Raw genomic sequence first — 14,937 nt, forward strand, 5'->3', positions numbered from 1 at the left:
ACCTGAAGGACTGCACGACAGACTGGATACAGTGAGTGGAAGAAGAGATCTGGGGTCACAAACTACTCTTCTGTTTCTTAGCTCACACAGCTGAATAATGGTGGTACCATTCATGGAGACAGATAATACTAAAGGAGAAGGAGGATTTGGAGGATGTGGGGGTCACAAGGAGGACTTAGGAGGAGACCATCATTAGTTGTGCTTTGGTTACGTTGGATTTAAAATGCCTTTAAGCAATTCACCCACTTTAAGTGTACAACTCAATGACTGAATAAACTTACCAAGAATCACCATATTTCAGTTTTAGACCATTTTCATCATTCTAAAAAGATCCTTCATGCTCATTTATAGGTAATCCCCATTCCCACTCACAGCTCCAAGTAACTATGACTCTGCTCTGTAAACTCGTCTTTTCTGTACGTTTATTGTAAATGGAATATACGGACTTACATGTCTAGCTGCTTTTACTCAGTATAATGTTTTTGAGGTTCACCTCAGTTATAGCGTGCGTCAACAATTTGTTCCTTTTAATTGCCGAGTAGTATTACATTGTAACGGTATACATTTTATTTATTGATTTACCAGTTGATACACTTTTGCATTTTTCTACTTTTGGGCTACTGTGAATAATACTTCCATGAATATTAAAATTAAAGTCTCTGTGTGGACATATGTGCTCATTTCTCTTAGAGAGCTAGAAGTGGAACTGCTGGGTCATATGGTAACTGTACCTTTAATACTTTAGATAACTGCCAAACTTTCCCAAGTGGCTGAACCATTTTACATTCCCATCAGCAACATATGACATCTTCTGTTTATCCACATCCTTGCCAATGCTTCCTGTTTTCCCCATGACTACAGCCATCCTAGTGAGTACAGAGTGACACAGCACCGTGGTTTTAACTTGACTTCCTTAACATCCAATGATGTTGAGCCTATTTTCATGTGCTTATTAGCCATTCCTACGTACTTTTCTGGTGAAATGTGCATTCAAATCTGTAGCCCATTTGTAAGTTGGGTTGTCTCTTTATTAATGAGTTATAAGAGTACTCTGCATGGGATTTTTTTTTTTTTTTTTTTGCATGGGATTTTAAAAACTATTTCTCATTGGCTATTTTCTAGAGATTATTAAATCATGCCACAATTTTCCTTACAGTTCCCATCTTTTGGGGCCCCTCTCCCCCAAAGGTATACATTTGTCAGTAAATAATCTATAGAATACAAAAGAAAGTGGTAGGACTGGTTGCCTCATGTACCCTCTTGGAACTTCTGAGATTTGAATCAAGTGCAATAGTTATATCATCTGAGTTTTATCCTGCATCTAGATCTTAAACCAGAATTGTTAGCAGGTAGGGCAAAGATAGTGTTATAAGATGCTTCATGGTGGAGAAATTATTTGGCAGACATCTTTCCTTCTCAATACTGTATGTGAACTAATTTATGAGTATCTGATCCCCAGTTTTCTCCCTTTTCTAGCTTCTCCTTCTGATAGTAATAAAGAAACAGCAAACAGCAAAATTAAAAACTTTTCTTTCTTTCTTAAATAAGACATGACACCTTCTTTTAGTTTATATTCACTGAATAAATGTAACGACTTAAGGCTATGAAAAATATGGCCATTTTTATAACAAAAAGAAACAAAAACAGACTAGGTTACGGTGGTAGACAGTTGGTCCCAAATCCAATGATATAAATGAAATCTTGAACAGATAAAAAAACACAAACAAGCCCCCAACCTGCAATAAATTTATAATTGTGCTGACAATGAGAACTATTATTAACAAATGACAATTTTTCTTAGGAATTTCTAGAGGCCAGAATGTTGGTAACGTTTGGAAATGTACTGACAGTGAGTATATTATACCAGGCAAATGATGACCAAAAGAAGCCCCGTGCAGCAATACTAACAGCAAAGAAGGCTATTTAACACACATGAAAGAGTCAATCAAGTAGAAAAAATAAGTGTAAATATTGATTTAGAAATTAAAAAAAAAACAACCCTGTTGATGCAGCCAAACAGTAAAAATCATAAAACAAGAAAGATGGTGAATAAAAGCTAACTATAACTAAAGAAGCTAGAAAAACAACAGCAAACACTCAAAGCAGAAAAAATATATATAAAAAGAAAATATAAATGCAGTGCTGCTCAATAAAAAACAAAAGTTGCCTCTCTAAAAACAGTTTTAAAAATAGAGTATAGTAATTTTGATCAAGGGAAAAAAAAAAAAAAAAAACACCACCAGGGTAGATAAACTACCCTGGAAACCCAAAGGAGCCATAATAACCAGAATGCCACATACAGCAATGCCAATGACATTGAAAAAGGAGTAAAGAGATGGTTTTGCTTTATTTTGGAAGTAAAAAAACAGTACTGAAGAGTTAATATTGCAAAAAGGACACAGTCTGTATATGACAAATATTTGGTTCATACTGACTTAAAACATCCAGGTTAAACTACTTTTAGCAATATGACTATTACACTGAACTTGACTACTTATTAGCAAGTACATGTTTCTACATATTTCAAATTCAAATGTACTGAAGCCAAAGCTTCTAAGATATTTAAAAAGCAAGGCATGCATGACCAGAGTCTTAAAAGACACTGTTTTCAAAATTATACTTCTGGACATTAGAATTAGTTGTCTTCTCTGTGTGTAAAGGGGCCTGCACTAAGTTCTGCCTCCTAAGAGAACTGTTCATTATCCGGTCAGATTCTCAGGGCTGGTGGTAAGAGCTGTTGCTGTGGTTTAGTTGCCAGTCATGTCCGACTCTTTTGCAACCCATGGACGGTAGGCCACCAGGTGTCTCTTTCTGCTGGATTTCCTAAGGAAGAGCACTGGAGTGGGTTGCCATTTCCTTCTCCAGGACTCTTCCCGACCCAGGGATAGGACCTGCGTCTCCTGGGCTGGCAGGCGGATTCTCTACCATCGAGCTACCTGGGAAGCATGCTGGTGACGAAAGGACACGTCAGATTTGTTTCGCATACAAAAGTTTTCTCTCACTGTAAAAGCTGTACAGTTACTATAAAACATTACAAAACTGGCCAAACTAAAAAAACAAGGAGGTATTAACAATGGTTACCTGCCTTTTCATATTATTTCTGATAGACTGTTTGTTTGTGCATATTAAAAAATGGGATCAAAGTGTACTTACTATTTTGTGTCTCATAAACATTTAAAAATATCAACAAGCACTTCATCATGTTTTTAGTAATTATAGTTAGAATAAAGCACTAGGTTGATATTTCATTCTTTGCATTCTCTTCTTTTTTCCTGTATGATCTGGAATGTGAGTCTCAATCTGGCTGCACATTAGAAACTTTGCATTGATATATCCCCAAATACTGAGCCAATTTTTCCTAGCAACAATTCTGTATTGTTCAATGAGGACTTTTATTCAACACTTTTTGCTCTTATTGCAGAGAGACAGGTCATCCTGTAGTTGACTTAAGAAGAAATACTTTATTTTCTCTGAGCCTCCCACATGCTATTTTTCCTTATTCAGCAATAGTTCATTTAAGTTCCATGTAGGTTTTCTTTTTATTTACCCATAAACAAAGTGACAAGTGCCCAAATTCAGTGGCTATAAACAGATAGCTGAAGGGATGGTTTTTTATACCCATCCTTCTGTGTAGTGATCAGAACCAAATTTCAGCTGAAGAGCTGACAAATATGGTTTTAACCCCCTTTTTAATCCTCATTTCCAGAAGTACCTAGTGTAGCCAACTCTGGAAACTTTCAGGACTCCACAGTGTAAAATGAGTTGCTTTGTGACCTCCTACTGCTCACTCGGGGGTCCGCTCTCTACCATAATCTAGAAGAATGATTTGTTTATCTGCTTTGCAGTTCTCCAAATTTTATTAGTTGTCACCTTCCCTGGTATTTGTGCTTTTTCATTTTACCCTTTTACTGTCCTTTTAATGAAGTTTGTAAAGTAAGCACAGATAAATGTATATGATCAACTTTTACTATGGATTACACAAGGAGATAGCTTATTTACAAACTGTTAGTAGCCAAATTATATGTAAACAGATAAGTGGAGTAAGGTATCTATTTATGGCTCTATAAGCTTTAATTGCATAAAAGTTATGAAGAAATCATACTAGGATAGGTTTTTTAAATCTATACTTAATTTAATGAAAAAGCTTATCAAGTGTCTCAATTCTCTAGAGCATCTATTTCAATGACACCATGCTAATTATACATATTTTCTATCCTTAGAACAACCACCTATCATTATATCTGCAAACAAAAGAGACAATTCACTAACCTCCGCTTCTGTTGCTTGGGACTGTAAAAGCTGTCGTATACGAAGTATGTCCTTTTCTATTTGTTGAATTCTGGTTATTCTTCGCTAAAATAAAATAAGTAACCAAGTTAGATCTATTTTTATTAAAAAAAAACATTAGTTTTTAATATTAATTTAACATTAACCATTCTATGGTTACCATTTAAAAGTAGGATTATATCAAATCATTCTTTTTTCTATGCCAAGTCATTCTTATGTGAGAATTAGATACATATACATATACATATTCATATACTGAGGACATCAGTGCATCAGTTCAACTTTTTAACATATCTAACTTTATAAAACAGATCCCTAAATTTAGGAAAACTGTACAAATGCAAGTTATGTATCTACTTGGACCATAAAGAAAGGTGAGGGCTGAAGAACTGATGCTTCTGAACTGTGGTGTTGGAGAAGACTCTTGAGAGTCCAGTGGACCGCAAGGAGATCCAACCAGCCCATCCTAAAGTCCTGAATATTCACTGGAAGGACTAATGCTGAAACTGAAGCTCCAATACTGTGGCCACCTGATGCGAAGAGCCAACTCACTGGAAAAGATCTTGATGCTGAGAAACATTGAAGGCAGAAGGAGAAGGGGACAACAGAGGATAAGATGGTTAGATGGTATCATGGATTTCAATGGACATGAGTTTGAGCAAACTCAGGGAGACAGTGAAGGACAGGAAAGCCTGGCAATGCTGCAGTTCACAGAGTAGCAAAGACCTGGACATGACTGAGCAACTGAACAACACATGATACATAACAGTGTGAAACTGGTATATAAAAGCTGTTCTCAAAAACTTTCAAAAAGAAAATTACATCTGAATTTAAACTTTTATATTAATTCAGATGTCAGTACAGTATAATGAGTTTATGTAAAGTATGGCATCCTGTAAAGAGAAAGAGCATCTGCTTTTTTTTAAGAAGCACCAGTACGTAAACAATAAGAACAATCTTCCCTAAAGTTATTCCTATTACAGGTCAGCAGTACCTTTCAGAGTTAGCTTTCCCAAATACTTCAGCTAAACATTACTCCAAACACTAAAGATCACAATGATGGTAGGAGTTATTGCTTCCCCCATATACTGAGATCTTCAAGTGAACACAAAGCAGTAACTGCAGATCAAACAATGTGGAAGTGAAAAATGTGGGAAATGTTTTAAAAATAAGTACTGCCAATATTTTATCATCAACTGCCAGAATTCCATAGTTGACACTGTAACATTGGTATAAGAAACTGTATTGTAAGAGTAATTGTTTCAATGAGGAAAAAGTGTCAGAAAATAGACGGAGTGATTTGCAAACTTTTTATGATTATGCACCCATCAATGAAAGATTTTTGAGCATGTATACTTCAATAGATAATTAAAGTATTATAATGAATAGCTTTAAGTATATAGAGCTAAAAAACTTACATACAAAACTCACCCTTGGATCGTACATAGTTTTGTTTAAATACAATGTCCTTATGATTTTATTGCCATAGTAGGAGTCATTATTGTTGCTGTTTTTTGGAAAAGCTCAAAACAGTTGTGCTCACCAAAAAAGAAAACTACCTCCCTCAGTCCCTCTGTTGTAACACTACAACTATGCTAATTCTCTATCATGATTCTGAAAAGAGTGAACTTAAGGTAAATAATCGCACTCATCTCACACGCTAGTAAAGTAATGCTCAAAATTCTCCAAGCCAGGCTTCAACAATACGTAAACTGTGAACTTCTAGATGTTCAAGCTGGTTTTAGAAAAGGCAGAGGAACCAGAGATCAAATTGCCAACATCCGCTGGAACATTGAAAAAGCAAGAGACTTCCAGAAAAACATCTATTTCTGCTTTATTGACTATGCCAAAGCCTTTGACTGTGTGGATCACAAAAAACTGTAGAAAATTCTGAAAGAGATGGGAACACCAGGTCACCTGACCCACCTCTTGAGAAACCTATATGCAGGTCAGGAAGCAACAGTTAGAACTGGACATGGAACAACAGTTCCACATAGGAAAAGGAGTACATCAAGGCTGTATATTGTCACCCTGTTTATTTAACTTATATGCAGAGTACATCATGAGAAACGCTGGGCTGGAAGAAGCACAAGCTGGAATCCAGATTGCTGGGGGAAATATCAATAACCTCAGACATGCAGATGACACCACCCTTATGGCAGAAAGTGAAGAACTAAACAGCCTCTTGATGAAAGTGAAAGAGGAGAGTGAATAAGTTGGCTTAAAGCTCAACATTCAGAAAACTAAGATCATGGCATCTGGTCTCATTACTTCATGGCAAATAGATGGGGAAACAGTGAAAACAGCGGCTGACTTTATTTTCCTGGGCTCCAAAATCACTGCAGATGGTGATTGCAGCCATGAAATTAAAAGACGCTCACTCCTTGGAAGGAAAGTTATGACCAACCTAGATAGCATATTAAAAAGCAGAGACATTACTTTGTCAACAAAGGTCCGTCTAGTCAAGGTTATGGTTTTTCCAGTGGTCATGTATGGATGTGAGAGTTGAACTATGAAGAAAGCTGAGCACTGAAGAATTTATGCTTTTGAACTGTGGTGTTGGAAAAGACTCTTGAGAGTCCCTTGGACTGCAAGGAGATCCAACCAGTCCATCCTAAAGATCAGTCCTGGGTGTTCACTGGAAGGACTGATGCTGAAGCTGAAACTCCAGTACTTTGGCCACCTGATGCAAAGAGCTGACTCATTGGAAAAGACCCTGATGCTGGGAGGAATTGGGGGCAGGAGGGGAAGGGGGCGACAGAGGATGAGATGGCTGGATGGCATCAGCGACTCAATGGACATGAATGTGGGTAAACTCCGGGAGTTGGTGATGGACAGGAAGGCCTGGTGTGCTGCGATTCATGGGGTCGCAAAGAGTCAGACACGACTGAGGAACTGAACTGAACTGAAGGTAAATAATATTCTCTAATTAAGATATTTTACCATGTCCAATTTTCACCATGAAAACATGCTGAAGAAGAAATACTTTTAGTAGCTCTCTAAAGATATTGCAGAGATGAGTGATTACTTGTACATCAGACACTAAATACATCCTGGCATTACAGAAACAACAAAACTATCTACACTTATTAGTTTCATAATATTTCATTGTTTTCCTCTCTCTATATAACCAGCTCCCCCTCACCAATAAAGTCCCAAATCAAAATTTTTAATATTTAGAGGATGAAAACAGGAAAATATACCTAACATTCCTCTTCACAGAACTATATTTCTGTATTGCTATTAGGTCACTAGACCCTGTAATCAAGTCTGCACCTTGATGACTGCTTCCACAATAACCTTTGTGCTTTCGTTACTCAACATAAAATGGAAGAAGCCAGTAGCATTTCTTTCCATTCTCTGTATGACAATCTTGAATATTTATGAAATTAAATAAAATGCAGCATGCTTAATTGTTCAGGCATATAGACATGGTATGACTTTTGAAAAACTGATATAAAAATTATTTAGTAATATAGTTTGATATATATTGAAATACCATGGAGAATCAAACCCCATACTCGCCAGAGACACTCAGAGCGCTCAAACAAACTTTATGTGCACCAGGACCCAGGGAACCCACAGAGACGGAGACAGAACTGTGTCTGGGTGTCTCCTGTGAACATGTGGGTCAGCGGTGCGCTGCTGCAGAGGCAGGGGCTGTGAGTGCAGTAGACCTGAGTATGGCATAAGCCATCTCGGAGGAGGTCACCATTAACCCACCACAGAGCTGCCAGAACTCACACAGGACTGGGGAAACAGACTCTGGGAGGGCACAAACAGAACCTCGTGTGCACTGGGACCCAGGAGAAAGGAGCACTGACCCCACTAGAGACTGACCCAGACTTGCCCATGAGTGTCCAGGAGTCTCTGGCAGAGGCAGGGGTCGGCGGTGGCCTGCTGCAGGGTCAGGGGCACTGGATGTAGCAGTGCAGGCATGCGACCTTTTGAGGGAGGTCGCCATTATCTTCACTACCTCCACCATACTTTGGCCTCAGATAAATAACAGGGAGGGAACATAGCCCTGTCCTTCAACAGAGGATTGGATTAAAGGTTCACAGAGCATGGCCCCCGCCAAAAAGAACAAGACCCAGTTTCCCCCTCAGTCAGTCTCTCCCATCAGGAAGCTTCATAAGCCTCTTATCCTGATCCATCAGAGGGCAAACAGACTCAAAACCACAATCACAGAAAACTAACCAAACTGATCACATGGACCACAGCCTTGTCTAACTCAGTGTAACTATGAGCATGCCTTGTAGGGCCAACCAAGATGGATGGGTCATGGTGGAGAGTTCTGACAAAACATGGCCCATTGGAGAAGGGAATAGCAAACCACTTCACTATTCTTGCCTTGAGAACTCCAATAACAACATGAAAACACAAAAAGACAGGACACTGAAAGATGCACTCCCTGGGTTGGTAGGTGCCCACTATGCTCCTGGAAATAACTCCACAAAGACTGACGAGATGGAGCCAAGCAAAAACAACGTTCAGTTGTGGATGTGACGGTGACGGAAGCAAAGTCCAATGCTGATAGAGCAATACTGCATAGGAATGCTAGGTCCATGAATCAAGGCAAACTGGAAGTAGTCAAACAGGAGATGGCAAGAGTAATGTCAACATTTTAGGAATCAGCAAACTAAAATGGATTGGAATGGGTGAATTTAATTCAGATGACCATTATATCTACTACTGTGGGAAAGAATCCCTTAGAAGAAATGTCATAAGTCAACAAAAGCACCCGAAATGCTTGGGTGGAGACTCAAAAATGACAGAATGATCTCTGTTCATTTCCAAGGCAAACCATTCAGTATCATGGTAATCCAAGTCTGTGCCCTGACCAGTAATGCTGAGGAAGCTGAAGTTGAACAGTTCTATGAATACCTACAGGACCTTCTAGAAATAACACCCCAAAAAAGATGTTCTTTTCATTACATGGGACTGGAATGCAAAGTAGGAAGTCAAACAACACCTGGAGTAACAGGCAAACTTGGCCTTGGAGTACAGAATGAAGCAGGACAAAGGCCACAGAGTTTTGCCAAGAGAACGCACTGATCATAGCAAACTCCCTCTTCCAGTAACACAAGAGAAGACTCTACACATGGTTTTCACCACATGGTCCACACTGAAATCAGATTGATTATATTCTTTGCATCCAAAGATGGAGAAGCTCTATAGAGTCAGCAAAAACAAGACTGGAAGCTGACTGTGGCTTAGATCATGAACTCCTTATTGCCAAATTCAGACTTAAATTGAAGAAAGTAGGGAAAAACTACCAGACCAATCAGATATGACCTAAATCAAATCCCTTACGACTATGCAGTGGAAGTGAGAAACAGATTCAAGAGATTAGATCTGATAGACAAGACTGCCTGAGGAACTATGGACAGAGGTTCGTGACATTGTACAGGAGACAGGGAGCAAGACCATCCCCAAGAAAAAGAAATGCAAAAAGGCAAAATGGTTGTCTGAGAAGGCCTTACAAATAGCTGTGAAGAGAAGTGAAAGGCAAAGGAGAAAAGGAAAGATACACTCATTTGAATGCAGAGTTCCAATGAATAGCAAGGAGAGACAAGAAAGCCTTCCTCAGTGATCAATGCAAAGAAATAGAGGAAAACAACAGAAAGGGAAAGACTTGAGATTTCGTCAAGAAAATTAGCGATACCAAGGGAACATTTCATGCAAAGATGGGCACAAGAAAGGACAGAAATGGTATGGACCTAACAGAAGCAGAATATATTAAGAAGAGGTGGCAAGAATACATAGAAGAACTGTACAAAAAGATCTCCACAACCCAGATGATCAAAATGATATGATCACTCACCTAGAGCAGACATCCTGGAATGCGAAGTCAGGTGGGCCCTAGGAAGCATCATTATGAACAAAGCTAGTGGAGGTGATGGAATTCCAGTTAAGCTATTTCAAATCCTCAAAGATGATGCTATGCAAGTGTTGCACTCAATATGATAGCAAATTTGGAAAACTCAGCAGTGGCTGCAGGACTGAAAAAGGTCAGTTTTCATTCCAATCCCAAAGAAAGGCAATGCTGAAGAATGCTCAAACTACCACACAATTGCACTCATCTCACATGCTAGCAAGGTAATGCTCAAAATTCTCCAAACCAGACTTTAACAGTATGTGAACCATGAACTTCCAGATGTTCAAACCGGATTTAGAAAAGGCAGAGGAACCAGAGATCAAATTGCCAACATCCGCTGGATCATCAAAAAAGCAAGAGAGTTCCAGAAAAACATCTATTTGTGCTTTATTGACTACGCCAAAGCCTTTGATTGTGTGGATCACAAAAAACTGTGGAAAATTCTGAAAGAGATGGGAATACCAGACCATCTGACCTGCCTCTTGAGAAATCTGTATACAGGTCAGGAGGCAACAGTTAAAACTGGACATGGAACAACAGACTGGTTCCAAATAGGAAAATGAGTACGTCAAGGCTGTATATTGTCACCTTGCTTATTTAACTTATATGCAGAGTACATCATGAGAAACGCTGGGCTGGATGAAGCACAAGCTGGAATCCAGATTGCTGGGAGAAATATCAATAACTTCAGATATGCAGATGACACCACCCTTATGGCACAAAGTGAAGAAGAACTAAAGAGCCTGTTAATAAAAGTGAAAGAGGAGAGCGAGAAAGTTGGCTTTAAACTCAACATCAAAATTAAGATCATGGCATCTGGTCCCATCACTTCATGACAAATAGATGGGGGAAACAATGGAAACAGTGACAGACTTTATTTTTTTGGGCTCCAAAATCACTGCAGATGGTGACTGCAGCCGTGAAAGGAAAGACGCTTGCTCCTTGGAAGAAAATTTATGACCCACCTAGACAGCACATTAAAAGCAGAAACATCACTTTTCCAACAAAGGCCCGTCTAGTCAAAGCTATGGCTTTTCCAGTAGTCATGCATGGATATGAGAGTAGGACTTAAAGAAAGCTGAGTGCCGAAGCATAGATGCTTTTGAACTGTGGTGTTGGAGAAGACTCTTGAGAGTCCCTTGGACTGCGAGGAGATCAAACCAGTCCATCCTAAAGGAAATCAGTCCTGAATATTCACTGCCAAGGACTGACGCTGAAGATTCAACTCCAATACTTTGGCCACCTGATGCGAAGAACTGACTCATTTAAAGACCCTGATGCTGGGAAGACTGAAGGCGGGAAGAGAAGGGGACGACAGAGGATGAGATGAGATGGTTGGATGGCAACACTGACTTAATGGACATGAGCTTGAGTAAACTCCGGAAGCTGGTGATGGACAGGGAGGCCTGGTGTGCTGCAGTCCATGGGGTTGCAGAGTCCGACATAACTGAGCGACTGAACAGAAGTGAACTGAATAGTTCAGTATGAATTCAGGACAGCTCTCAAGAAATTAGGAATAGAAGGTAAATTCCTTAACGTGATAAATGGTATCAAAAACCTTAAGTAAACAACATACTTAATCGTGAAATTTCAGAATTCTCTTTAAAGTCAAGGCAAGATGAAGAAGACCAATTATCATTGCTTTACTCAAAGATGTATTACATTTCTTATATAATACAAAGAGGGAAAAAAGGACTGGAAAAGACAAAACTGTCATTACTTGGAGACAATTTAACATCTAAATGGAAAATCCAAGAAAATCTTAAACTACTGAGACAATTTAACAAAAGAGTTCAGGAAGACTCCTGGACACATCAAATTTAGTAATGTAACTAGAGAAAATTCCATTCACAGTGGCAACAAAAACTAAGACATTTAGGAATAAATGAAAAAAAAAAAAAGATGCGTAAGAGTATCACGAAGAATATGAAAAAAAAAAAAGAGTTTCATGAAGAATATGGGCAACAGAGGATGAGACATTTGGATAGCATCACAGACTCACTGCACATGAATCTGAGCAAACTGTGGGAGAAAGTGAAGGACAGGGAAGCCTGGTATGCTGTAGACCATGAGGCTGCGAAGAGTTGGACATGACTTAACAACTGAACAACAAGAGTTTTATGAAGAATGTTATAAAACTTTTCTGAAGGGCATAAAATAAGACCCAAATGAATGGAGAGATACAAAACGAGTAACAATACCTAATATTTACTTGGAATTTGCTAAATTCCAAAGGTTTTATGCATATTAACTCATTTAATCCTTATATTTTTTACAGGGAATCATTTTCTACATTTTACCAATGAGAAAACTGAGGGAGAGTTTAAACAAGATCACTGTGCTGATAAGTGACAGGGAATTAGAATCCAGAGACCAACCTTTCAACCAAGATCCAATCTTCATACTGTAAAGATATAAATTCTCCTGAAATTAATTTATAAATTCAATGTATATCTAATCAAAAGTCAATAAGGTTTTTCCTTGAATAAAATAAGCTGATACTAAATTTCAAATAAAAGAGTAATGAAACAGAATATAAACAGATTTTTACAAACGTAAATAATTAGGACTCATACTACAAGACTTAAGATTAATAAAATTATAGCAAATAAAACAAGTGTGGTATCCAGAGAAGCTAAAACAGACTAATAGAACAGAGTTCACAAATATTCAGCAAATACAACTTCTCATATGCCAAAAACAGCACTACTAATCCATGGGGAAACAGAGATGCATCCAATAAATGTTACTTGAAAATTCAGTTAACAACATAAATATATATCTATCTGTGTGTATCTGTATGTGTGTATATATCACTAATTATATAATTATTGAATAGAAATTATACTGCATATAACATATACTAAATATATACACACATTTAAAAATCATATGCATGAGTGTTTATATATATATATATAAAATTAGATTCCTACCTCTAAAACTAAAAGATGATGCTATGAAAGTGCTGCACTCAATATACCAGCAAATTTGGAAAACTCAGCCATGGCCACAGGACTGGAAAAGGTCAATTTTCATTCCAATCCCAAAGAAAGGCAATGCCAAAGAATGCTCAAACTACTGCACAATTGCACTCCTCTCACATGCTAGTAAAGTAATGCTCAAAACTCTCCAAGGCAGGCTTTAGCAATACGTAAACTGTGAACTTCCAGATGTTCAAGCTGGTTTTAGAAAAGGCAGAGGAACCAGAGATCAAATTGCCAACATCCGCTGGATCATCAAAAAAGCAAGAGAGTTCCAGAAAAACATCTATTTCTGCTTTATTGACTTGCCAAAGCCTTTCACAAACTGAGGAAAATCCTGAAAGAGATGGGAATACCAGACCACCTGACCTGCCTCTTGAGAAACCTGTTTGCAGGTCAGGAAACAACAGTCAGAACTGAACATGGAACAACAGACTGGTTCCAAATAGGAAAAAGAGTACATCAAGGCTGTATATTGTCACCCTGCTTATTTAACTAATGTGCAGAGTACATCATGAGAAACGCTGGACTGGATGAAGCACAAGCTGGAATCAAGACTGCCGGGAGAAATATCAATAACCTCAGATATGCAGATGACACCACCCTTATGGCAGAAAGTGAAGAACTAAAGAGCCTCTTGATGAAAGTGAAAGAGGAGAGTGAAAAAGTTGGCTTAAAGCTCAACATTCAGAAAACTAAGATCATGGCATCTGGTCCCATCACTTCATGGGAAATAGTTGGGGAAACAGTGGCTGAGTTTATTTTCCTGGGCTCCAAAATCACTGCAGATGGTGACTGCAGCCATGAAATTAAAAGACACTTACTCCTTAGAAGGAAAGTTATGACCAACCTAGACAGCATATTAAAAAGCAGAGACATTACTTTGCCAACAAACATCCGTCTAGTCAAGGCTATAGTTTTTCCAGTGGTCATGTATGGATTGTTGGATTATAAAGAAAGTTGAGTGCCAAAGAATTGATGCTTTTGAACTGTGGTGTTGGAGAAGACTATTGAGAGTCCCTTGAACTGCAAGGAGATCCAACCAGTCCATCCTAAAGGAGAGCAGTCCTGTGTATTCATTGGAAGGACTGATGTTGAAGCTGAAACTCCAGTACTTTGGCCACCTGATGTGAAGAAACGAGTCATCTGAAAAGACCCTGATGCTGGGAAAGATTGAGGGCGGGAGGAGAAGGGGACGACAGAGGATGAGATGGCTGGATGGCATCACCGACTCAATGGACATGGGTTTGGGTGGACTCCGGGAGTTGGTGATGGACAGAGAGGCCTGCCGTGCTACGGTTCATGGGGTCGCAAAGAGGCGGACATCACTGAGCAACTGAACTGACTTACTGACCTCTAAAACATATATAATAGTAAATTTGAGATGAATTAAAGATCTAATTGAAAAGTAAAACATTAGACTTACTAGAAAAAAATATGAGGGTATATTTAAAGATAGGAAAAGATGTAAAAATAGGTCGAAAAAAGCACAAATACAACAATATAACTAATTTAGCATTATAATAAAAACTCAATTTTTGTTATCATTAAGCTAAAGTAGGTAACAGATTTGGCAGGGAACAGTTATGAAATACATCATGTGTAACAGATGGGTATTAAGAGTATATTAAAATATCTCTCAAATATAAATGAATAAGACATCTAACAATATGAAAAAAACAGCAAAAAGAAAATCTTAAAAGTCTAATACATATATGAAAAGATACTCAACTTCAGTAGTACTCATGAAAGTATAAACTAAATGACAAGATAATGTTTCATATGCTC

General features: G+C 38.3%; 1 protein-coding gene across 6 annotated transcripts in view; it reads right to left on the minus strand.

The window, feature by feature from the left end:
- The window catches only part of APC (APC regulator of WNT signaling pathway), a 77,345-nt gene that overhangs the window by 39,959 nt on the left and 22,449 nt on the right, over positions 1-14,937 (minus strand). For all 6 annotated transcript variants that reach the window (XM_065941614.1, XM_065941616.1, XM_065941615.1 and 3 more), the window contains one exon: positions 4,270-4,353. In XM_065941614.1, the coding sequence (XP_065797686.1) occupies positions 4,270-4,353 (84 nt within the window). The remainder of the gene's footprint in view (positions 1-4,269; positions 4,354-14,937) is intronic.

The sequence above is a fragment of the Muntiacus reevesi genome, chromosome 7, assembly GCF_963930625.1.
Source record: "Muntiacus reevesi chromosome 7, mMunRee1.1, whole genome shotgun sequence".
NCBI lineage: Eukaryota > Metazoa > Chordata > Mammalia > Artiodactyla > Cervidae > Muntiacus > Muntiacus reevesi.